Raw genomic sequence first — 27531 nt, 5'->3', positions numbered from 1 at the left:
ATTTTTAATAATTAAAAAAAAATTATATATATATATTCAATTTTATTCTAACAGTATTTTGATATTGATATATATATATTTATATCAAAATACACTTAGAATGTAATGATATATATATCTATGTATAAATAAATAAATAAAAATAATACGAAATATACATATGTCCACATACAAAATTACATTAATAATTTCATAAATATACACGTAGACGTCAAATATATAAATATGTATATATATTAAAATTCTACGTGCATATTTATGTAATATTTTTACCTAATTAAGTAATTTTAATGATTGCAATTTGAGGGACCTGCCTGCCAACCCAGGCCAAAAGTCCAGATAATTTAATTTGCTAGCACTGTGCTTAACCCTGTAACTTTCTATGACACCCTAAATCCTGTACATGGGGGTACTGTTTTACTCGGGAGACTTCGCTGAACACAAATATTAGTGTTTCAAAACAGTAAAACATATCACAGCGATGATATTGTCAGTGAAAGTGAAGTTTTTTGTATTTTTTACACACAAACAGCTCTTTCACTGAGGATATTATTGCTGTGATATATTTTACTGTTCTGATACACTAATATTTGTGTTCAGCGAAGTCTCCTGAGTATAACAGTACCCCACATGTAGAGGTTTTATAGTGTTTGTGAAAGTTACAGGGTCAAATATAAGGCTTGATTTTACTTTTTTTTTTTTTATTGAAATTTGTCAGATTGGTTAGGTTGCCTTTGACAGCGTATGGTAGCCAAGGAATGAGAATTAGCCCCATGATGGCATACCATTTACAAAAGAAGACAACCCAAGGTATTGCAAATGGGGTATGTTCAGCCTTTTTTAGTAGCCACTTAGTCACAAACACCGGCCAAAGTTAGCGGTTTTTGCATTTTTAACACACAAACAAATATAAATGCTAACTTTGGCCAGTGTTTGTGACTAGGTGGCTACTAAAAAAGACTGGACATACCCCATTTTAAATACCCTGGGTTGTCTACTTTAAAAAATATGTACATGTTAGGTGTGTTTCGGGGATTTATGACAGATAACGGTGTAACAATGTCACTATTGATACATTTAAAATATATATATATTGAAACAGCAATTTCCTACTTGTATTTATAGGCCTATAACTTGCAAAAAAAAGCAATAAAGCATGTAAACACTGGGTGTTTTTAAACTCGGGACAAAATTTTGAATCTATTTAGCAGTTTTTTTCATTAGCTTTTGTAGATAAGTAAAAGATTTTTCAAGTAAAAGTCCAAAAACATGTTTTTTTTTTTATTTTTCACCATATTTCATTATTTTTTTTAAATACAATATATGACATAATATAAATACTGGTATGTAAAGAAAGCCCTTCTTGTCTTGAAAAAAACAATATATAACTTGTATGGGAACCGTAAATGAGAGAGCGGAAAATTACAGCTAAACACAAACACCACAAAAGTGTTAAAACTGCTCTGGTCCTTAACGTACAAACATCGCAAAAACAGGCCGGTCCTGAAGGGGTTAAACTAATAACACACATAGAATGAAATGTTGCCATGTTTTTTTTATTTTTTATTTTATAATCTTTATTCGGAGATCAAACTCCTTTTTCCTTTTTTTTCCTTTCCTTTCTCTTTTCCTTTTCCTTTTTTTTTACAAGATAAACATTGTTCACAGGAATAATAAAAAAACACTTAGTAAACAGTGGGCCAAACTAACAATCGAGTACCTGTTACATGTAGTAGACGAAATAACAATGTTGTTCTAAACAAATACATTTGTAGTTCGTAACGTTTGAATAATGCATAAAACATTTGTGAGCAATCCCTAGTTTTCACAACTGTTGGTATTATATAATTAATTTAATGCACTTCTGCCATCAAGTTCTATTGGACTTGCACGTTAACATTTTATGTTGATATTTTTATTGAATGCATTGAACACACAATATGTCAGCTTAAAGGAACACTCCAGGCACATGTAACATAACCACTTCAACTTGCTGGCACCCCCTCCCTGCCTATCCTTCTAATACCGGAAAACCATAAGGAGTTGTTTGGTTACTTACACTGGGCCCCGGGGCACTTCTGGAACCATAACCACTACAGCGCGCTAGTGGTTATGGTGCTTTACTTCTGGTTGTTACACACAGTTCTGGTTCTCAATTCTCTTTTAAGATCACAATTTCTTTTTTTCATTTTTTTATTATTCAAGGTTTTTATTGAGGTCATTCAATAGTTATAAATGGATATAAACTCATACATTTCAGATTACAGTGCTGAGCAGTTCAGCATGGTGTACAATTCGATCTTCTTCAGTATGGGAGTGTACAACACATGTATAGCAGATCCCTTAACTAACATTGTGTGCTTAGAAATACATTTCCATTTAGGCAGGTGCTAGTGTGGTTACTGTATGTAGTAGGGACATGCTGTGGTGAGCGATACCTATATTTAGTGGGGTATGTATTGCCCTGGGGTTCCACATATGAAACTCAAGGTCCAATACTTAGGGAGGAGGGGGGGGGCTCATGGGCAGCAGGGAGATGTGGGTCGGGATACCGCTCCGGCTGTATCCGTCCGGAGCGTGAGGGGGTGGGTTTGGGAGTCATCGGTTCGTTAGTCGGTCTGTAGTGTGTGGCGGGGGTCTGTCACTGGGGGTCTGTCATATGTGTGTGTTTGCCGTGTGTCAAGGTCGAGTCCCATGGGTTTTTTTCAGTGGTTTTTTTCCAGTGTGCCGGAATAAGACTACGTGCCACGTTTAGTAGATGCGGTATCACTGATCTTTTGAATCTGTTTATGGGGATTGAGGTTAGTTGGAGCAGGTAGGTTTCAGGTGTAAGTTGTAGGTTCGTGTCTGTTATGGTCACTAAGACTGTGTGGGTCGCCTCCCAGAAGGGTTTGACGAGTGGGAATGTCCACCAGATGTGGAAGAGGGATCCAAGTTCCCTCCTGCACCTCCAGCATTCCGGTTTGCAGGTGGTCTTCATTACGGATAGTTTCTCAGGTGTTCTGTACCAGTGTGAGATCATTTTATACCCAGCTTCCTGGAATTTTGTGGCTATGGAGGCTTTGTGTATGAGTGTAAACACTGTGGTCCATTGTTCCGCAGAGAGTGTGTGTCCTAGGTCCCTTTTCCCAGTATCTAGTGAAGTAAGGGAGGGGCGGTGTTGGGTGTAATTTGTAAGCTGTAGAGGAACGAGATTGCGTGCGGTGGGGTTGGAGGATTCGTGCACACAGTCTCGAAGGTAGAGAGCGCTCGTGATGCTGTATCCAGCTCAGGCATGGTCTTAGGGAACCTCGTCAGTTGATGGTATTTAAAGTGGAGTAGCCAGGTGTGTGGGGTGTTCGGGACCAGGTCTCCCAGGGGCGTGATCGTGCCCTGTTTGTATATGTCCTTCAGCCTGCAGGGGGATGGTAGTCCCAGTGCCGTGGCGTAGCGGGGGTTCGTCGCCGGAGGGAATCGTGGGTTGTGTGATATGGGGCATAGAGGTGAGAGCTCCGGGGCCATGTCCTTATGTAGTGCCATTTTCCTCCAGATGGTCATTGTGGCATTCAGAGTTGGGTGTTGCTTCGGCAGTTCGCCTATCATGGCTTTTGGTAGCCATGGGAGGAGAGATAGAGGTGTCTGCGTTAAGATCACATTTTCAGTTCAATGTGTTTGTAAACTCTTCTCCCATTGTATATTTGAGCACCATTCACTTAAACCAAAATAAACCAAAATAAGCAATTTCTGCCTGAGTGACTTAATGGCTTTTCCATTCAGCACACTAAATGTTGTGGTGCTAGCGTAGTCATCATTTACTCTACTTTTGTGCCATCCATGTCTATTTTCACCCATTTGTATACTTCTCAGCAGGGTAACATAACTAGTGTTTATAGAGAAACTGGCATTCCTTAATAAAACACTGGAAATCAACTATAGCGTACAGAATGTAAAACTTTTTCATGTGTGATACATATAAATATAAAAATAAATATTTATATAAAACGACATAGCAATTTACATAAAAATCATGGTCACTTCAGGCACAGTCGTGGCACCTCATTTATAGAGGGAAAATGTATTAAAATTGATCAATGTTCTTAAAATGTGCATTAAAGCCCCCTGCCATCACTTCATCCCACCATTGCAGATGAATTATTGACATCAATAAATGTTATATGGCACTAGAAACAGATATCCGCTCTGTCTGAATGGTGACTCCCAGCCAATCGTTTCACAAACACAGACTGAATTTATCAATTCATGTTTGTAGCAGCTGAAATACTGTGTTCATTAAAAAATTTAATATTGCATAAAATAGTCCATGCTTGATCCCCTGAGAAACAGTTGTCAGTTGTCACTACTTGAATTCTGATTCCCTTTAATCACCTAACATTAACATCTTGCATGCAATTGGTTGACATGATTTTGCATCCATATATTAAGAGCTATACAAGTATTGTCAGATAAGGAATGCAATTGTTCCATATCACTGGGTTTTATTTTTCTAGGATGTCGTTTTTAATTCTTTTGTATGGCCTTTTTCTTAGCAGTTATTGCCAGATTGTATTTCCAATTGTAGCTATGTACTGATGAATTTCACAACTGACACTATTTATGATCTATGACAATGTCATCTACCATTTTCATTGTCAAAAAAAGATTACAGGTTCTGATTTATTGTCCAAAAGACCCCACAGCTATCGTAAGCATGCATGACATCTTAAAGCATCCTAAAACTCAAGTTAATGTTCGAAAACTCCTACACAATATGAAAAAAAATGTACAGGTTGACGTTTCATTTTTTGGAGAGAGAGCTGACCTGTCAGATATATGAAATTCATTTGAGATCTACATTTTTCTCACAAATATTGAAGATATCCCAGGGCACCATAAATAACACCAAGACCTAACAATAAATTGGTATTTAAAATGATTCAATTTTTTTTCTCTACGCTTGCTGTAAAAGGAACTCATCACAAATAAATGCTATTTATATTTAATTATTTATAATGGAAAAGCAAAATATTTATATGGTTACTGTACAATTTAATGACCGTCTTTATTTTATTTCAATGTATTTTTATTTTCCTAGGATCAGTTCTGTTCATGGGAAAGGTGACAAATCCTGATGAGAGCAATGCCAAAGGACGGGATGTGGAATCATTATAAATAGAATTATAGGCAAGCTCTCCAATGATTGTTTGCTCTGGTGAAATATAGCTTTACTTGCATTTAAATTGGAACTGTCATCATTTTGTCTCTTGCCTCATTAAAGTTGTCTTCTGATAATGTTTGTATGTATTGTTCTTATATACTGAAATATTTTTTGTAGATATTGTTCATTACAATTTAACACTGCAAATAATTACAATTCACTCTCCCTGATCTTTTGGTCCCAACTTGTGAAGCTTCCAGAGGTCATATAGGTGTCCAAAAAAGAAGTAGAATGAACTAATTTGAGGGAAAAAGTACAAATTAAGCTAAGAAGGCTTTCCCCAGACACAAATTTACAATATAATGGAAACATTCACCAACAAAAATAAAAAATATAAGGAAAAGAAACACCAATGTCCATTCAGAGTTTGTTAGATATTGGTAAAGGCAGTGACAGACCACAGGTGTGTGTATCTGTGTTTGTATGTGCCAGTGTGTATGAATCTGACACACACACACACACACACACACACACTGGCAGATAGTGGCACACAGATACAGATACACACACCCTGACACACAGTGTGTATCTGTATTTGTGTGTCAAGGTGTGTGTATCTATGTTTGTATGTGCCGGTGTGTGTCAAGGTGTGTATGTCTGTGCTTGTATGTGCCAGTGTGTGTATCTGACACACAGATACACACACACACACACACACACACACTGGCACCTAGTGACACACGGATACACACACCTTGACACACAGTGTGTATCTGTGTGTGTGTGTGTGTGTATGTATGTATGTATCTATCTGTGTGTCAAGGTGTGTGTATCTGTGTTTGTATGTGTATCAAGGTGTATCTGTGTTTGTATGTGCCAGTGTGTATGAATCTGACACACAGATAAACACACCGACACAGATACACACATCTTGACACACAGTGTGTATCTGTGTGTCAAGGTGTGTGTATCTATGTTTGTATGTGCCGGCGTGTGTCAAGGTGTGTATATCTGTGCTTGTATGCGACAGTGAGTGTATCTCTATGTGTATATGTCTATGTTTGTATGTTTGTTTGTATGTATCTGACACACAGATATACACACACACTGGCACATAGTGGCACACAGATACACACTGACACACATCTTGATTCACAAATACACACACAGTCAGATACAAACAGTGACATATACACACACTTGCATCCACAGATACACACTGGCACATACACACAACGACACACTCAGATACAAACACACTGCTACACACTGGCACATACACACATACACTTTGATACACACAGTGACACATACACAAATCTTGACACACAGATACACACACAGACACACTCAGACATACATACACTCTCACTGACAAACACATACACTCTCACACACTCACTGACAAGCACACATTCACTCCCACTGACAAACACACATATACTCTTTGACAGACACACAAACACATACAAACTCCCTAACAGACACATACATTTTTTTTTAAATTTTACATTGTACTCCACTCAGCCCCCCTACCTTTAGGAGTGCTGGTATGGAGTCTGTGGGGTCCAGTGGGGCTGCTGGCGAGCGCTCCCTAGGGTCCAGTGGGGCTGCTGGCATGGAGTCCCTGGGGTCCAGTGGGGTTGCTGGGCAGCTGGCATGGAGTCACTTGGGTCCAGTGGGGCTGCTGAGTGGCTGGCGTGCAGGTGGCGAAGGAGCAGTGATCTCCCTGCTCAGCTCCCTCGCGCGCCTCATCACTGCTGTGCGCGCGAGGGAGCTAAGCAGGGAGATCACTGCTCACTGCTCTCTCGCTGCCCATGGCCATTTTGTTTTTAAAAATTTTGGCGGAACACCAATTGGGAAACGCTGCTCTAGATCATTCAAATGTCAATGTCAATGTTAGTGGTCTCTCCTCTTCAGTTCCCCCCACAGGTTTTCCAAGAGGTTTAAGTCAGGGGGACTGGAATGGCAGGACCTTGCAGATCCAACCACAGACTATTTTAAGCTGTCTGGTAGAGACAGGTGTCCATTTAATATCTGTTGACATTTGAAAGAGACCATGATGCCATATAACCTAACAAAATGTCAAGGTCCTCTTAAAGAGTGGAGAATTAATTATTTTACCTATGCAATGCTTACTGAATATTCCCCTAGACATACAGAGCTATAAATAAATATATACAGTAACCTATAGATGTATTGCATACTGAGACATGGATTTAACAACATATATTATTCTTTAGAAAGAGATATCTGGGCAAGCTTTTCTTGATGGTGTCACGGCTCCCGGTCCCTCTGCCGGCGTGGCTGCACACAAACTAAGCAGCCACGCCGACAGATATGTTTCAGACTTACCTTGGCCCTGGCGGGCAGCTGCCCGGTCTCCCTCCGTTCCGGTCCCCAGCGGGTGCGATGTTCTTAGGAACGCCGGCCGCTGCAGTTCAGGCTTTTATAACAAAACTTTCCTTCGCCCACATCAAAGATGGTGCTAACGTGCGTGCAATGCCCCGTCATAGACGCACACGCATGTTTTGGGGTCAGAGACAGCTAATTACAGCTCAAGGAGGGTTATTTAAACCCAAATTACCTTTTTATCAGTACCCTGTCGTGGTTTCACTAACTGGTTATCCAAGAATGTGTTCCTGATTGTGTTTTTTCTGGTATTTGACTTTGGCTTCGTTTTGACTTCCCTGATTTCTGGTATCCTTGACTTTTGACTTTCTCCATCGTTGTGTCTCTTTCTGTGTCCCTGACCTCGGCAAGTATTTTGACTATTCTCAGGTACGTTGAGTCCGTCCATGCCAAGGTCCGGTTAGACGTTATCCTAAGTCCTAGGTGTGATACTATTCTACGTGCTGAATCAACAGTAATCCTAACAGATGGCTCTTTTAGTGAGAAATGGCGAGAAAAACAAGGTAAAGAATTAATAAAAGGCCCACAGGTGTAATTAGTACATCTTGCATAACTTTCCCCTGCAGTACCAGAGAAAAGGGGACTTGTCATAGATACAGGTAAATAAAGGGTTAAAAAGCCCTTCTGTCTTATTTAAGTCTTTCCATGTCTACTAGGGTTAAAATCAAGAATTCGATCCCCAGTCTGCTATCTTGCAAGCACACATACTCCCTTTATTCTCTCACAAGATAACCTGCATAGTTTTGAGAAGATGTGCTAGACATGCGCAGTAGAACAATTGTAATACGTAATGTTATATGAGAAATTGTACTTTTTGCACTGAACGTCTATTATTGGTTGATTTTGTCTTCTGTTGGATACACCCCTATGAAAACTGTGTTTGTTTGATATATACACTGTACCTGCATTTAAAAAACACACTATTCTGCATTAATTGTACATGTATGTTCTCTGCATAAAAAAAGATTAAGGAAAGCAGGATGTGTTACCAGCATAAGTCCAAGGCAGCATAAGGGTTACAGACCCTGTAAATTTTGCAGCCTAAGAAGCCACCACCATTTTTAACCGTGGGCATGGGGTACTTTTCCACATGGCTACCTCTCAGTGTGCACCAAATCCACCTTTGTTTCAATTGCCAAAAACTCTATTTTGGTTTCCTCTGAACATTTGAAGTTCCAGTAGTGTCTGGCAAACTGAGAGTAGAGGTTGTAGTTTTGGAAACTTTCTGACCCTAAGACACAACTTACTTCTGCAATTCTACAGCTTTGATAATTGGATATTTTTGTCCACTCAAACCATCTTCTGCACAGTGCTTTGAAACAGTATAGACACATACCATCTTCCAGGTTGATTCATAACATTTCCAACTGACTGGGACTTTATAATTATTGCCCAGATGGTGGTCATTGGCATTTGAAATGCTTTTGCTATTTTCTTATAGCCACATCACATTTTGTGAAGCTCAACAACACATCACAGCTATATTACTTGCTCTTACCCATTGTGATGCATTACTAAGGAAATTAGGCTAATGTGTTACCTCATATACCCATGTGAAACAGGAAGTCATGATTGAAGATTTTTTTCCTTAATCACCCAGGTGTACTATTTTTTTTTTAAATATTAATGGGAATATACCGGTACTTCTAATATATTTTTTCTCATGTGAATCCATACATATTTTACAAAGACTACACCCAGACCACTTTAATAAGGTGAAGTGGTCTGGGTGACTATAGTCTCCTTTAAGAAGACGGTGCACATTACATGCATGGGAGGTGTGGCTACAGCTGTATAAACAAAGTGATTTAACCCCTTAAGGACCGGCCTGTTTTTGCAATGTTTGTACGTTAAGGACCAGAGCAGTTTTAACACTTTTGTGGTGTTTGTGTTTAGCTGTAATTTTCTGCTCTCTCTTTTACGGTTCCCATACAAGTTATATATTGTTATTTTTACGACAAGAAGGGCTTTCTTTACATACCATTATTTATATTATGTCATATATTGTATTTAAAAAAAATAATAAAATATGGTGAAAAATTAAAAAAAAACATGTTTTTGGACTTTTACTTGAAAAATCTTTTACTTATCTACAAAAGCTAATGAAAAAAACTGCTAAATAGATTCAAAATGTTGTCCCGAGTTTAAAAACACCCAGTGTTTACATGCTTTATTGCTTTTTTTTGCAAGTTATAGGCCTATAAATACAAGTAGGAAATTGCTGTTTCAATATATATATATTTTAAATGTATCAATAGTGACATTGTAACACCGTTATCTGTCATAAATCCCCGAAACACACCTAACATGTACATATTTTTTAAAGTAGACAACCCAGGGTATTCAAAATGGGGTATGTCCAGTCTTTTTTAGTAGCCACCTAGTCACAAACACTGGCCAAAGTTAGCATTTATATTTGTTTGTGTGTTAAAAATGCAAAAAGCGCTAACTTTGGCCGGTGTTTGTGACTAAGTGGCTACTAAAAAAGGCTGAACATACCCCATTTGCAATACCTTGGGTTGTCTTCTTTTGCAAATGGTATGCCATCATGGGGCTATTTCTCATTCCTTGGCTACCATACGCTCTCAAAGGCAACCTAACCAATCTGACAAATTTCAATGAAAAAAAAAAGTAAAATCAAGCCTTATATTTGACCCTGTAACTTTCACAAACACTATAAAACCTCTACATGTGGGGTACTGTTATACTCAGGAGACTTTGCTGAACACAAATATTAGTGTTTCAGAACAGTAAAATATATCACAGCAATAATATCCTCAGTGAAAGAGCTGTTTGTGTGTGAAAAATGCAAAAAACTTCACTTTCAGTGACAATATCATCGCTGTGATATGTTTTACTGTTTTGAAACACTAATATTTGTGTTCAGCGAAGTCTCCCGAGTAAAATAGTACCACCATGTACAGGATTTAGGGTGTCATAGAAAGTTACAAGGTTAAACACAGTGCTAGCAAATTAAATTATCTGGACTTTTGGCCTGGGTTGGCAGGCAGGTGCCTCAAATTGCAATCATTAAAATTACTTAATTAGGTAAAAATATTACATAAATACGCACGTAGAATTTTAATATATATACATATTTATATATTTGACGTCTACGTGTATATTTATGAAATTATTTATGTAATTATGTATGTGGACATATGTATATTTCGTATTATTTGTATTTATTTATTTATACATAGATATATATATATCATTACATTCTAAGTGTATTTTGATATAAATATATATATATCAATATCAAAATACTGTTAGAATAAAATTGCATATATATAATTTTTTTTTAATTATTACAAATTATTTTTATTTTTTATTTATTTTTATTAACATATTATTTGTATTTTATAATAATATATATATACCATATATATAGTTATTATATATATTCGTGTGTAATTTAAATATAAGTGTATTTTTATATTAATATACGTATATATAAATATAAAAATACACTTAGTATGACATTATATATATGATATATACATATATTATATATAGGTATATATAGATATAATACATGTATATATATCATATATATATACACAAAGGTTAAAGGATCTTAACATGTATAGCTTGGAGGAAAGACGAGACAGGGGGGATATGATAGAAACATTTAAATACATAAAGGGAATCAACACAGTAAAGGAGGAGACTATATTTAAAAGAAGAAAAACTACCACAACAAGAGGACATAGTCTTAAATTAGAGGGACAAAGGTTTAAAAATAATATCAGGAAGTATTACTTTACTGAGAGGGTAGTGGATGCATGGAATAGCCTTCCTGCTGAAGTGGTAGAGGTTAACACAGTAAAGGAGTTTAAGCATGCGTGGGATAGGCATAAGGCTATCCTAACTATAAGATAAGCCCAGGGACTAATTAAAGTATTTAGAAAATTGGGCAGACTAGATGGGCCGAATGGTTCTTATCTGCCGTCACATTCTATGTTTCTATGTTTCTATATTATTTATTTTTATTTTTTTTACACTGATTGTTTTTTTTTCACTTTATTTTTTTTATTTTCCACTTGCAGGGAGACTGCCTGTCAGCACAGACAGTCCCCCTGCAGGCAGACACATGGACACCTATTGCGGTCATGTGATCGAGTGATCACATGGCCGTAGGGTCCTGATCTGCCGAGAGGGGACTGCCCGGGCAGACAGGCAGTCCCCCTGGACCGGGAGGAGAGCTGATCGCCGCCGTGGGACCGACGGCGATCAGGTAAGTAGCCCCAGACCGTTATGACGGTTCAGGACCGTCAGCGGTCCAAACGCACTGAAGGGGTTAAAAGGAAACTATACTGTCAGGAAAACATAGTTGTATTCCTGGACCTATTGTGCCCCCTTATTTGGTGACCCCCAACCCCCGGTGCAGAAGGGGATAAAAAACCCTTCTGACACTTACATCATTGCAATGTCCCTTTGGGCTGGCTTGGGATTTGCCCCTGCTTCTCCCCCACCGATAGGGGAGACAATGCGTATGTGTGGTGTTTGCCACGCTCGTATTAGTAATTCCCCCATAGGAGAGCATGTATAATGCTTTACTATGGGGTTTTAGGCCATGCATAGCGTGAAGACGTCCAGCGCCATTAGTCGCCTAATGACCTAGAATTCCCCCACTAGCAGCAAATTATTGCAGTTTATGAAAAACTGCAATAATTCCCATTGCAGGATTAAGTGACCTGGGACACTGCACCCAGACCCCTTCAATGACCTAAAGTGGTCCGGGTGCCTGTAGTGTCCCTTTAACTTCTACATGGCAGAGAATTGAGCAGTGAGCCTGCAGGGGCATGATCTGTACACCAAAACGGCTTCATTAAACTAAAGTTGTTTTGGTGACTATAGTATCAAACTAGCCATACTGTAAAAATGATCTAATTTGGCTATGCTTCCAATTCAGCTATTTTAGCCTCAAAGTCCACTTTGAGAAATACACTTTAAATTTCCACTTTAGTGAATAGCCCTGGTAGCTCACATCTCAGCAAAAGACACAGCTTGACTGTTTTAGGCCGAATTGTGTCATTCGAGTTTCAATTCACTACAATTCTGTTACTATAGTACCAGACTGCAGCCCATCATGTTAAACATATTACAAAAAACGCAGGGATGCAAACTCTGGAGTAGTCTGGTATAAAAGGTTTTTTTTTTTTTAAATACAACAACTATAAAGTCTGGTATAAAAGTAAAAAATAAAACAAAATGGATAAATATTTTTATATAGCTTATGGAAAATGCGGGTGGCCAGCACATGGATGCCCTCATTGGAACTTGGCGGGGAGGGGTGACGTCAGTGGGCGTGATTTTAAGGCGCTCCGTCTCACCTACTTGGAACCAATCACAGCCTGCGGGTGCGCCATGCAGGGTGGACCGGGCTCCAGGGCTTTCCCCGTTGCTAAGAGAGGTTGCTTAGCAACGAGTAAAACAAGTTCGGCCGGGTACTGTGGTACTTCCCTGCTTGCTTTGCGGTAAACGGTCCAACACTGTGAGCCCGTTACCGGGGAACCGACACACCGACCGGTGAGTGTCACTCAGGGTGATGTTTATACGTTGTCAGGCTGTGCTGCAGTGAGTGGCTTAGCATGATGGGGATGGTAGTCTTGGTGAACCATCCCTTCTATACTGCTGGGTGAGCTGCTTAATGTGAAATGCAGTCACTGGAGGGGGTATTATTATTATTATTATTATTAGTGTCAGAGTACTGTGATATCTATTGTTTTGCAGTTTAAAGCAGCCACTGGATATCATATTTAATGTAATTTTCAAAAAATCAAGTGAAGTCTTTGCCTAAAGTAGCAATTTGTGATTGTTTTTCTTTTCTTTTTTAAATTGTTTCTTTTTAAAAAAATATATATTTTTGTAGTGTTACTAAATGTCAGTAGTGTAGAGAGAGAGAGGGGGGGGGGGGGTGATTTCTGGAAACTCGTTTTGCTTAATAGATTCACAAAGCTATGAAAGTAAAAATCTATGTTAAGGAAATCTTTTGCTAAGAATTACCTTTTGGTGTTTGATTAAGAAATGCTGACAGAATACGTGTGCACAAAGCATGGCAAACATCTACATAGAAATGAGCACTGTAACCAGTGTCAGACAAAGCATGGTCATTATCCTATCTCTCCCATTCAATGTTCACTATGTAACCAGCCACCTAAGCTTCCTGACATACTTACTGTTATACTACAAAGCTGCTTGTTTTACCTCTCAAACCCAATTAAAAACAAAAGCAAAACCATGCACTCTCATTTTGCTACTTTGTATTGTTAAGATACTTTTTGTATGTGACACCTGGTTCTGGTTGAGAATGAGTAAAGTTCTAGTCCACAGAACATCTTTGCTTTTATGAAGGCTAGGGGGTATACTGCTGCGAGCCCCACACTTTTGAGGGTATGCTAAAATGTAGAGCAGGTTACACTTCTGCATCTAGTACTTCAATAACATGCTCTATTGTAAACATAAAATGACATAGTGCTTTCAATAACGTAACACCACCAAGTCATTTTAATGACGCCCTAAATACCGTAAATGACTTGTTCTTTTGAGGACGTCTTTTTATTTGAGTGGAAGTAGAACCCAGGAAAGAGTATGTGAAGAATCACAGACGACATTTTTTTTTAATACATAACAAAGAGTGATAGAGATTAGGAGGATGAGGATGATATTGTCATTGCATAAACCATGGGGTAATAATGCCAACATGTAGCATTAAGTGAATTCCACATACTGTCAGGCAGCACTAATAGTGTTGCTCTGTCTCGTACAATATGTCCATAATCATGTCACGTATCCAGAATGAAAACATTAGAATATATATATATATATATATATATATATATATATATATATATATATATAAAATCAATAAATCTTTAGAATGCTAGGGCATTCTTAGGACACAATTCTGATAGGGCACACTTTTGTAATGAAGATGTGTATAAAAACATAAGTGGTGCAATTTCTGACCTGTTTGGCCATATTTTTACCTTTGTGTGTATACAGTATATATAAAGATGTCTAAATGTGTTTTGTACATGAAAGCAAAGTAAGGCACATTTGCGATTTCTTTTTCTTATAATTGTGGGATTATGGAAAAAAATGATCAGAAAAACATAATCTAAAGCTTTTTATAAATATATATACATAGGATAATTGATTAAAATTAAAGTAACTCTATAGGCACTGTGGCGAAACCAACCTCGCCACTGGGCCCTGGAGAAGCCTGTTTGCTAGCCTCCTACCTACTGACTATGGCCCCTGGGTTATTTGGGGCATATTGTACTTTATATGGCGGCTACTGGCCCTTTAAGCACAGTGAATGGTATTTTATTGTACTGCTGCTGGCCCTTTAAGAACTGTCTGGGGACATATTGAGACTTTGGGTAACAATACCCTTTAAGACTATGGCCCCTGAAAACGTATGGACTTTTATTTGGTGTGTATGGCCCTTTAAGAACCGGCTGGGGACATCTTGTAACTTTGGTGAACAATGTCCCTTTAAGACTATGTCCCCAGACCTGTAAAATAACTTGTTCCTGGCTTTCCCCCACTTGGTTCAGTAAATAGGGCTTACTGAACCAAGTACCACACAGGCGGACCACCCAGAAGTTAAAGTGTGCAGGCAATTTACCTCCCAGGCTGTGAGGTTACTGCAGGTTAATTGCCGAGCGCTGGGTGGCCGCCATTCGGCAGCCGAACACGTGGCGGCGGCCATTTTGGTCATTCGAATGCGGTCAGCGGTGTATGTTAAAGATTCTGTGGAACTAAAATCGGCTACACATTCTGCCGAACACCGCTGACCCTTACCTTCTCCCATACGGAACTTGCAGCTCCAGAGACTAAGTCCCGTTCGAAATGGGACTTAGTCGTTTTTTCGCATGAAATTGACCGACCGCACAGCCCAAATCTATGGAACTGTTTTGGGCAGGAAATTGTGCTTGCGGTCGGTCATAAAGGACTTCCAGCTAACTTTTGATCCACTGGAGGGATTTGGCTGATTTTTGGAAGTGTTTATGTTTAATGTATGCTGAGTCTGAATATGCAACTTTTATTGAAATTGGGTGTATGGTTTTAAAGTTACAGTGTGTGTGTAAAAACTGAATTTTTATTGTATGTAATAATTGGTTTAACTGTTTATCTGAGGGGAGGGAATGTGTGGGTTGCACCAGATGTGTGATTGGTGATTTTATGCCTCCCCCTGGGTGTGGCCTGTAAGTGTACAAGTGTAATAAAAGCCAGGCTGGATGAGCCAGTCCAGAGTTCCTGTTTTACCCTCAAAGTGATGTGTCGTCTCATTATTGGGGGAAGGATTTATTGTATGCTGTTCCAGTTGACTGCTAGGAGTACAAGCCTATTCGTATGGTTCCTATTCAATGGTCTACAGCATTCATATGCTTGGGAGAATTTAAAGGTTTCTCGGATTCGGTGATTGTGGTGTCTGCCAGAGTGCTTGGAGTCCTCAGGAAGCACTAGGAGCATCCATTAACGGAGGTACCAAGTCGGGGTGCCAGGCGATCCGTTACAGGCACCAGACTACTTCATCTCAGTGACGTTTTCTGGGTGCAATGCCCCTTTCGATTTAACTCTGCAATGTAAACCTTTGCTGGTCCTTAGGAACAGCAATGTTAACATTGCACAGTTTAAATAAATGCATCTATTGGCAGTCACTCTGACACCCACTAGAGATGTTTCCTCCAAAATAGCAGAGTAAAACTCAGCTATTTCAATCAGATGGTCTCTAAAGCATAAAGCATCATAAATGCTTTCCTTCAGTGAGAGTAGTGGGGAGTGAAAAAAAGGTAAGTAAACCTACTTTTTAACCCTTGCGGAGCCAGGGAGAGGGACGATCACCTTAATGGTGATTAGGACACTATGGCGTTAGGAGTAAACATTTGTATTGTGTTCCTTTAAGCTTAAAAAAAATCTACTAAAACTAGAGGTTAACTAATACACCAAACATAAAGTTGTTGATACATGGCTGATACAAAAAGCAGGCCTTGGACAAATTCTTTCATCCTTGTCATACCTCTTTATTACTTCTAACTTATTTTCTAAAGAAATAGAATTTCTTGAGTGCTTACTATCATTATGATGCCTTGATTGAGTATGCTTAGAGATCATTATTTAATCTTTATAGACAAAGTGCGGGAGAACTAGCAGATGACATTACTGCTTGCAGTATCGTATCATTCATATGTAGACACAGCTGCCTTGTACGTAAATTCATTTTGGTGTAAATAGAGTATTAGCAGAGTTCATGTACATTCAGTCTTGCACAAATATAGATGTATCAGCTGGATAATATTGAGGGACAGTTAAATAAATGTATTGAGGGTGAAAGGAAGTGGATATAAGCCTTTCAAAACAGATAATATGACGCTATACATTAGTGTGTAGAATTGTGAACGTCCTTCCATAAATGTAAATTTTCTTCAATTGAAATTGCTTTTGCTCAAGATTATTTGCTAAGATGGGAATTGCAGAGCATTGACAATGGAACTGCAAGTGTCTGGCCTAAATAGCTGAATTGAAAACATTCTAAACATATCTTTCTTTTAAAGGGATATAGTGCTTGAAATTTGTATTACCAGCACTGTAGCTCCCTCTGCCCATCCCTCCCTCAGGACCCCACTCCCCCTGCACTTTAAGGGTTAAAAAAAAACCTCTTACTATACATGCACAATTTCAGCGCTGATTTCCCTCTGCGCTGGGTCGGCCCTCCGTCTTCTCTGACGTCACCAGAATGGGATGTCGGTAATGCGCATGCGCAGCGAACACATTATTCCCTCCCCATAGGAAATCATTGCTGCAATGCTTTCCTCTGGGGATTTTACCAACGCTGGATGTCCTCATCAAGAGCATAAGGATGTCCAGCATCAGTTAGGCAACCAAAATTCACCTGATTAGCAGCCACTAGAGGCTGTCTTAACCCTACCTTGTAATTATTGTAGTTCCTCAGAAACTGCAATAATTAACATTGCAGGGTTAAGAAGAGAGGGCCATTGCACCCAGACCACTTCAATAAGGTGCCAGTGCCCCTTTAACCCCTTAAGGACCAAACTTCTGGAATAAAATGGAATCATGTCATGTGTCCTTAAAGGGTTAAACTGTCTTATTTTTTTCCCTAAAATGTATAGTTCTTTTCTGCTTGTAATGAACTAATCATTAAAAGTTAGTTTATTACTGTTAGTTCACTGCTGATGCAACCAAGGAATTAAACCACATCCTATAAATCATGAGTTGGCAACCTGTAGACTTTATAAGGTTTTCCACTTGCAATTTTCATGACCCTAAACGCTGCTAAAATTATGGAGTACAGGTGGTCCTCGTTTTGCGAACTGCTTATTTTATGAACGAACGCTACAGCCCGAGAATCTAGAGTGCCGGCTACTGGTATTGCTGAGGACTTTTTAGCAGGTGTTATCCGAGAGACTGGTGAGACGGAATATGTGTGAGACTGGTGAGATGGAATATGTTTGAGACTGGTGAGACGGAATATGTTTAAGACGTGTGTTACTTATTTTAAAGAATAAAGTTTGTTCAATTGGATTTCGTCTGTCCATCGATTTCCTGTATATAAGGCTGGATTTACATTCAACGCGCATATAGCCTGAACAGTTCTTCACCTGCTCCTTGTTCGTGAGTGCAATATACATATCTGGTTCTTTAAAATTATTGGTGTTTAAACAATATTACACTATATGTTTTTATATTTTCTCTTTCATGTTGAGGTCAACATATTTGCAAGTATAATATTTTATACATTTTTATATTTTAAGTATATTGGCACATACAATTACTTTAACTGATTTTTGCACATACCCTAAAAAATTTGAAATTGCACTTAATTGAAGCATAATTTGAATTATTTGCACAATAATTAATAAGCATGGTTTGCTGTTTTTTAACACTTTGTGATATCTTCACATGTATATTTAAAAAGCACGTACTTAAAGGCACAAGCGCACTTTATGTTTTAGTTTTATATCTGATTTAGTGTTCTGTGGAGCTAAATACACTGATAAGGTGCTGCTATTTAACAATATTTTTTTAGCGCCATTTAAACTTGTAACTTTTTGATTGTTTGTAAACATTGCAATACCTACCTAGTCCTCCACTTCCTGAACTTCCCAATCAAACATCGCCCACGTCATTGACCCATCTTTCGTTTAACGCACAGTGACGCCCATGAAACCTTGCTGTGCAAATTGCCATGAAAATACAGCCTTAGGGAATGACATCAGCTCAAGTGTGTTATTGAAACAAAAATGCAGTTGGTGGAAGGGGGAGAATAGATAAGTTTGTGGATCAAAACTTTTTATTTAAAAAAAAAAAAGAAAAGAAAATTAATAGAAAACTCCTTGTAGCATAACCGACTATAATGTAAACAGTTGATTGCACTTAACAAGTATGGGTGCCTGGAGTGGAACAAATTACATCTCCTAAAGAGAATCACAGAATTCTAAGCTTGTCTTTTCTCCAAGACCAATATGTATACTAGAACTTTTAACTGCCTCTCAGTGACTAGCATACATTCTGCTGCAATAAATCCTCCAGTGAAAATGGGCTTGGAGTTATATATTAGTTGTAAGTTGTATTTTGCATTGATTGCTCTGCAGCCTCGGAAGGGAATTCATAAAAATGTTATTCTTACCGGGTCACATTGCTGAAATTAATCCACTCTCGCGTCTGACTTTAATAGATGAACCCAATGGAATATTTACATTGATACATCAGCTTATTTTGTCATAGCAGAAATTTTATGAGTTATTCCAGATATATTTACTAGTTCTCATAAAATCGTGATGATGATAATAATAATAAACAATATTGTAATGTAAATGTGTGAAAAATGACAATTATTGTATTTAAATATGCCACTCTTTCAAATTCAAATTGTTATTATTTTTGGAATAAAGCTGAGTGAAGAAAAAAAAAACATGATCTCGTTCCATGTTAAAGAAGCAAAATTCCTTCTGCTAGGCAAATACATTTGAAACCTATCTTTTCTATTCACTAGTATTGGACCATTAAAAGACACATACAAAATGTGAATAATGCTGTTTTACGTCATTTCAATGGGATATAACTTTAATTATAAAAACACAGAATTAAATAAGCTTAGCTTTAACAGTATGTTCCAAAACTTCCTTTTTCTTGTCTCCCATGAGTGACATCACTGTTTTCATGTTCTGCAAATTTCTGGTGCCCCTGGCACTGCAGCAGTCCCTTTGGTGCCATTTTAGCTTGCATTCACAGCCTGCTCACCCAGCATTTCAAGAAGTCGATCAAGTTTGAAGTTGTCCAGATGGATTCCTTCATTCCACTGGCATCTGCAAACTGCAGAGTTAGAAGTTCTGATATCACAGTAGGCCAGAAAGAATGGAGCCTAAAAATCTAAATATAAAGGCAAGCATTCATCAATTTAAAGGACCACTCTAGTGCCAGGAAAACATACTCGTTTTCCTGGCACTAGAGTGCCCTGAGGGTGCCCCCACCCTCAGGGTCCCCCTCCCACCGGGCTCTGGGGGGAGGAAGGGGTTAAACTTACCTCTTTCTCCAGCGCCGGGCGGGGAGCTTTCCTCCTCCTCTCCTTCTTCCTTGCGACGTCATCGGCTGAATGCGCATGCACGGCAGGAGCCGCGCTCGCATTCAGCCGGTCGCATAGGAAAGCATTTACAATGCTTTCCTATGGACGCTTGCGTGCTCTCACTGTGATTTTCACAGTGAGAAGCACGCAAGCGCCTCTAGCGGCTGTCAATGAGACAGCCACTAGAGGTTTAGGAGGCTGGATTAACCCATTAGTATAAACATAGCAGTTTCTCTGAAACTGCTATGTTTATAAAAAAAAGGGTTAATCCTAGAGGGACCTGGCACCCAGACCACCTCATTAACCTCTAGCATGTAAGCTCATTGAGCAGGGCCCTCAACCCCCTCTGTTCCTGTACGTCCAGTGGTCTGATCTCAATTATGTGTCTGTTAGTCCACCCATTGTACAGCGCTACGGAATTTGTTGGCGCTATATAAATAATAAAATAATAATAATAATAATAATTAAGCTGAAGTGGTCTGGGTGCCTAGAGTGGTCCTTTAAGCAGGGTTAGCTATTTCAGTAATTCAAAAAAAGACATGTACTTGTAGTATGACGATATTTATATAGAAATAGGATGCATTCACTGAGACTAATACTCCCATTTAACCAGATGGTAAATATATTGTAACAGCGACCAAATACCACCAGGCTATATAGAAGGTGTTAAATGGGCAATCTTTATTATCCTCACACACAATTTACAAATACATTGCTTTGCTAAAAGACCATTACGCATGTGTTCCTTATAATAAATAAAAATATACTCAAGTCAAAATATCAAATAATGTATAAATAATAATGTATAAATAAATAGTTAATGGCTTGGTGAGCACACTATGCATTGCAATGTGTGAAACAAAATGTGTTAACTAAAGATAAAGTAGCAAAAATAAAAAGGGTTTGTAGGATATTTAATTGGCCAGCAGGGGTGAGATATAACGAGATAGCATTAGGGTAGAGCGGGGAGAAAGTCCTGCAGGTATATCTAAATAGAATACTAAACTTCCCTACTCTATTGTGCCTTCGAGGGCACTCCTTAAAAAATGCTAATCCCCCCACCTCCTCTTGGATATATAGCCAAATTATAGGTAGAGTGAAGTGGTTGTAAAAGTATCTTGCTGAGCCAATTTGCTGAAATAGATAGTAACCAAAACCAAAAAAAGATATAAAAAAAAAAGTAAATCAAATAAATAAATAAGAAAATAAAGTATGGGTGGTAATATCATCAAAGTCTAAATACATGTCATCCCGTATCTTCTTGACCAGGGATAGGCAACCTTCGGCACTCCAGATGTTGTGGACTACATCCACCATAATGCTCTTGCACCAATAACGCTGGCAATGCATCATGGCAGGTGTAGTCCAAAACATCTGGAGTGCCGAAGGTTGCCTATGCCTGTTCTAGACCCACACCATACTATGTAAAGTCCCGACGTGCGTTTCGCCGTTAAGGCTCTTCCAGGGGAACAGAGTCTAATAAGACAGAGGTTTAAATAAGGAGCCTCTGTTTTGGATTGGGTGTTCATTTGCCAGTTGAATAGGAGACTGTAGGTGGAGCTATGCACAGGTTAATATTTTAACCCTTCATGTGCTTTGAATATTTATAAAGGAGAAAGTAATGTATTTTCTGGACTGTAAAGCACGTAACCTAAAGAGGCATTTAACGTGTTGTATTTTAATATCCTTTATACTGTACCTTATAACTTTTATGAGATGCCTAGTATGCTATTCACAGTTACAATATACTAACTCTTTCAATGACAGATAGTAACAGCAGATTCAAAAGAAACAAGTCTAAATGGCACACAGCACCTTAAACCAAATTTAGTTATGGCATAATTTTGGTTTGTTTGCATTTGATTGACCTTCCCATTTACATAGTGTGAATAATAAGTCTGAACTGGAGAGCGTTGGGTTTTAAAGGGATTACACACACATAGAAGACATCTTGGCCATGAAGGTGTTACCCACACAATAAAATGTCTGCAAAACATGTTTCTTTGTAAGCATCAGATAAAGTAGATGTTTGTATGCAGCAGAGGAAGTGAGGTCCCATATTGCTAAGCTTATTGATATTGTTCTATTGAGTCCATCTGGAGTTGGGCAAGACTGTCGTGACAATCAGTGTCATTATTTTAATGTATAAATAATTACCACACGTGTCCTTTTTAAGGCAATTTTTCTGTTAGGTAAGTTTGTTTGCAGGCCACCCTAGTTAAAAACTGAGGCTATAACCCTGAGATATATTGTCATGTAAAACCAAGAAGTGAACAGGTTAACACAAAAAAGACAAATGATCTGTCACATCTTAGAACATTTAAAATGATATGAAATCCGCTAACTCGCTTTGACTATGTGCTTACTTAGACATAAATCCTTTGTTGATTTTTTTCAGTATATGATTTAAAAGCAGAAAGTCATCTTGATACATATTCTGACTTTTAAGCAACTCCTCAAGACCAGTGACCTTCAGGAATCAGGGGTTGATGCCAAGATCTTCAAAACCTGATTATATTTGACATTCATGCATTATGTATACTTCCTTTAGCAACGCTACACTGGCATTTCAAAACTATATAGAACAGATTAGAAACTGTGTTGCCACTTTTCTATACTGCTTCTTGCAGTTCAAAGCATGTTGCTACTCATTTGAAGAATGCTAGGGGATTTCAGGATTCAATGGGTTTGTTAAAAAAAAAAAAAAAAAAAAAAAAAGCATTATAGAGTTTAGCCTATCAGTAAGAAATCAGCATTGATATGGAAAAGAATTAACTACGACACCCAACTAGGCATTTGACTTTTTCATTTGAGAAAATCTATTATGTTTTAAAATTTGCTTTCAGACTATAAAGTTCTGCTTGTCCACTTCACCTTTTTTGTTCTCAATTGTTTAGGCCTACAGGGGTTAAATGGAGACTCCTACAATCTTTGTTGCTTGAGGGGAATTTATGACCTTGTTTTTTGTTTGTCTGTCTTTTTAATCATTGCAAATATCACAGCATGTTTAGGGATCACTAAATTGTAAAATTCACAGACAGATGCTATGCTAGGGAGAAAACGTCATTCAAGACGTTTGGGGGACTAGTACACTATAGGATGTATGCTATTAATATCACACCTACTGTGAGTTTCTAAGACACCATTTCAGTTCTGTTAAGGAGCTTTAATTCGTCAAATAAGACATAGGCACACACCCTACAATGTTTCGGTACTGTCTGTAGATGGGATGGCAACAATTCAATACTTTTTGTGCATGGCAAATATGCAAATCATTGAAAAAAAGTAAATCAGTTACCCATTGAGAGGTCTTCAGGAATAAATCTGCATTATAAAGTGTGTGGGAAAATTCTCATGAAATATCAAATTCCCCAAAAAATGATAATTAAAGGGTTACTCCAACCACCATAACGACTTGAGTGATTTGAAGTTGTCATTGTGGTAGGAGTCTGTATGTGGAGTATTTCAGCTTGAAACACCGCCCATACGGAGTTATTCCTAATTGTGTGCTGGGGGCTAGTTGCGGTGTTCCTAATGTGCCTAATGTCAATTCTATGCATAATTTATGTCTGTTGTTAGCATGCACAGCGTGCTGGCGTGAGACGTGGTAATCTTCTCCCTTGCAGGCAAATCCCAGTCACTTCTTTTTCTGCTGTAACAGTCTCTATTAGTGGAAATATTGTTGTTAGGTTACTGCACCTACCTTAAGCATGGTCTGTTTTTAAAGGCGTCATTGGAGAGGCTCGTCTGTTCCTAGTGCCAGAAATGCCATGACCATTTCTTTGTGGATATAGCAGTTATGGAAGTGTTCTTGGTGAGACTTATATATGTAATTTTTTCCCCCTTGTTTCGTCACTTGCGTGCCAGATGAGTGTTACTGGTGAGAAGTCACACTTGTTCATTGAATTTCCTATATGTACACGTGTTTGTCATCATTCCGAAACAGGTCTCTGAGGCTATTAATCAGAACGACACCCATTATATGTCACCTAGAGCTATAGTCCATCAATTAGTCAGGGTTATCCTTTCTGCACATGTTACATAACATGCCTTGTTATATGACTAAGCCCCAGTGTCTCTTTCTATCGATGTCTACTACCCTGTTCTAGACTTTGGTTGTGAATGTGTATATTTGACAGTTTTTCACCAGATGTTTGAACAGTGCTGCAGGGATTTACACAAGAACATCCGTCAGGAACCTATTGATGCTGACTGATTATACGTGGTTTGTAGATAATGTTCCACAAGGTTGTTAATTCCGCTTACTTTAGGCCTGTGTAGGCCAGAGAAGTACTTCTAACTTGATATAAAGAAAAAAAGAAGGTCTGAGTGGACATTACTTTGAAGATGGTGGACGTTTTCATGAGACAGGAAATTACCTTGCCCAACTGCTTGTCAAAAAGTTTAGTGTGCCATAATTATCTTGAAACAGCTGTCTGGTGTAACTAAATAGCCTAAGCTTAAAGGGGAGCCATCACATTTATGTTTACGTATTACCGCTGTTCAACAAACATACCTTTGTAAGGTGTGAAATATAAATTGCAGAAATATAAAATGCAGAAATCCGCACCTGTCTTTCCGGCAGCTTATATAACTATAGTAATAACTAGTATTATATAGCACCTTTCTCCCAGGGGGACTCAAATCGCTTTTCAGCGCCCGCTCTCGGAATTAACCAAATCAACAGCTGAATAGTAATAGATGTTATTATTACACAATTGATGGTTCCCTTCAACCATTGTTATTAGCTCTGTGCTTTGAAATTGAAACTCCACAAAGAAAACATAAAAAGAGGTGTAATGGTGTAATTTCCAGAGAAGTGAAAAAAGTGAAACTGTCATGCTACTTTTTTCCAATAGCTCTTTTAAAATAGATGAAATTGTAGCTATACATCGTGCTAGCAGTTTTGCTAACAAACATAGAGATGGGGCAAAAAACTAATTTCTTCTGTCTCTGAATTCCTCAGCGGACACTCAGTGTTGAGAAATTGAGAGACAGGGAGAGCAGTCCCTTTGCTCTCCACCCATAGCAACCACAGCACAGCCACAGCCAGTATGTTGGCGTCATGAAGTAAGTTTGCCCTGGGGAAGTGTCCGCAAGCAGTGCAAATCAACAAAGACCAGAGGAGGAGTGTGGGACATGTAACACCCCCTCGTCAAGCGGAGGGCCAGATAAGGAGTGACAGTTTCACTTTAAAACCATACCCAGGGAGGCGTGACTTGGCCCTTGACTATGATGGTTGCATAGTCTGGGAGCTCCAGGACTGAAGAGTGCAATCAGCTTCCAAACACTCCACACTCATGAGAGCATAGTACATAGGATGAAAGCTGCATCCAAGAAACATTCCCGCAGGGATTCCTCAGTGGCTCCTATTTGTTTTCCCAATCAAACTCGGGCCCGAAAAACTCTCAAGATGGCAGACAAGGGAGCCGGTGCTCTGGCGGTGAGGACCCTTATGACGCGGCCTCAGATGTCTCAATACCATATTCTGAAGATACAACAAATGCATTCAGACAAACCCTGCCTTGCCAAGGAGATAGAACAGAGTACCCAAAGCAGATATCTAGGCGATCGGAACCTGCACTGCTTTACTGAGAAACAGGGTGGAGAAAATGGAGCAGGCCTACAACAACATAGTTAACACCACCGAGTCCACAGCAGGCTGTTTGTGGGAGGATCTATCTAACAGATCACGGAGATTCAACATACATATCAGGGGACTCCCTGAGGCATCCGGTGAAGGGGGTCCTGTCACAATTGATCTCCAGGATCTTCTGCGCCCTTATGCGCGATATACCAGAAGACAAATAGGCCATTGAAACAGCGCATAGGGCCCTTCATGTCCAGGGAGCGAATGATAACTCACCACAACATGTCATGCCCGCTTTCATCACTGTTCCACAGCAGAGGCTACTATTAAAAGTGTTGCAACTCAGAGGCCACCTATGCTGATACACCGCTACAAGTGTCCCAGGATTTGGTGTCTTCCACTCTTCAGAAGCTGCGTCCATGGAAGCTATTGGCAGGTGTCCTGAGAGTGAGTGGAGGGCAGTTCGCTTGGGGACACCTTTTTGAGCTACTGGCTTTCGCAGGAGGCAAAACAACAGTGCTGCAACCGAATAAGAATCTAGCAACTTTTTGGAAGGTCCCAGCCACTCCGGACCCTGGCAAGACCGTCCCAGTGCTGGGACCCATCCCTCAACTACAGCAGCACCTACCAAGGGGCTGGTTCAGAGCAGATGCATTGGTGACCGCTGGCAATCCAGCTTGAATCTTCCAGAGACACCTCCTTACACCACCACAAGTACCCATAGGTCCGGGTCACTCATATGGTCATATGGTTACTCATATGGTTGAGTCCCGGGGGGGGCACTTTTTAGGGGCTTGCACTGGACCATGGACAAAGGGAATTCCCCTTTCTACAGGAACCCAGGGAAGGGACTCTGTTGAGTGGGTGATGGGGGGCCTCAGGGTCATCGCTATATAATGATAAGGCATTACATTTTGCAACCACTAACCACTGCTTGCTCCATCTGTTCTAGGTAAGTTAGAGGCCATCAGGACATGTACCACGGAGCGTGGTTTCTTGGACCAACCTTAGCCCAGCTACTCTCTGCAAGGGCCCCACGAAGGGGTATCTCTTAATTAACTCTCTGCCCACTTGAGTCTATAGTTATGGATAACATTTGCAACAATACTCTCTTACTGTTAATTAGGGAATTAGTGAATATTAAAAGGGGTAATAACAAGAGGAAGGGGGGTAGTAAAGGGAGGAAAAAAAGGAGGAAAAAGGAAAAAGTAAAAAATAAAATACTATATCAGAGGTAAAGAAAATAAAAAAGGGGGGGAGGAGGAACTTTTTTTCTCTCTAAATGTAACACTCCAGACCCCACTACGCTGGACACTTACCAGACTGCATAGATGGGGTCACTTTGCATTCAATTAAAATGTTTGGTTGTTGTAGACGTGAATGTATTGTATGCATGCAGTAGTGGCTTGCACAGCCCATACACAGTACCGCAGGCGATCCCTGCTAACATTCCTCTTGCAAGATGCTCCTGTCATATATTATGTCATACGAGTAGTGAGACTGGGTTCAGCCGAATTTTAGCTCCAAACTCCCATACCGAACCATAGCTTAGATAAGTTTACTACACATTCTCTCCTTACCATATGATTTCCATTTCCTACAGCGTAGCTGGCTGTAATCACTCAGTGACTATGGTCTATTCTGAATCCCATCTACCCACGTGGGAACGATAGATGTTCTGTCATCTCACATGGGGTGTCACTCCTCCATATGCCTGACAGAAGGTAAAACAAGGGAAATTTTGGTCTATATACTTTTGTTTAGTTGTTGGTTTATGTTTGCTCCTACCCGCTCCCA

General features: G+C 39.2%; 2 protein-coding genes across 4 annotated transcripts in view; both read left to right on the top strand.

The window, feature by feature from the left end:
- SERPINI2 (serpin family I member 2) overlaps positions 1 to 5268 on the top strand; it is a 91393-nt gene extending 86125 nt beyond the window's left edge. For both annotated transcript variants that reach the window (XM_063441035.1, XM_063441034.1), the window contains exon 9: positions 5072 to 5268. In XM_063441035.1, the coding sequence (XP_063297105.1) occupies positions 5072 to 5148 (77 nt within the window). In that variant the 3' untranslated portion in view covers positions 5149 to 5268. The remainder of the gene's footprint in view (positions 1 to 5071) is intronic.
- Positions 5269 to 12995: 7727 nt separating this feature from the next.
- The window catches only part of ZBBX (zinc finger B-box domain containing), a 156021-nt gene continuing 141485 nt past the window's right edge, over positions 12996 to 27531 (top strand). For both annotated transcript variants that reach the window (XM_063441033.1, XM_063441032.1), the window contains exon 1: positions 12996 to 13081. The gene's annotated coding sequence lies outside the window, so the exon portion shown is untranslated. The remainder of the gene's footprint in view (positions 13082 to 27531) is intronic.

Source organism: Pelobates fuscus, chromosome 2 (assembly GCF_036172605.1).
Source record: "Pelobates fuscus isolate aPelFus1 chromosome 2, aPelFus1.pri, whole genome shotgun sequence".
NCBI lineage: Eukaryota > Metazoa > Chordata > Amphibia > Anura > Pelobatidae > Pelobates > Pelobates fuscus.
This window is presented reverse-complemented; position numbering and strand designations above follow the sequence as displayed.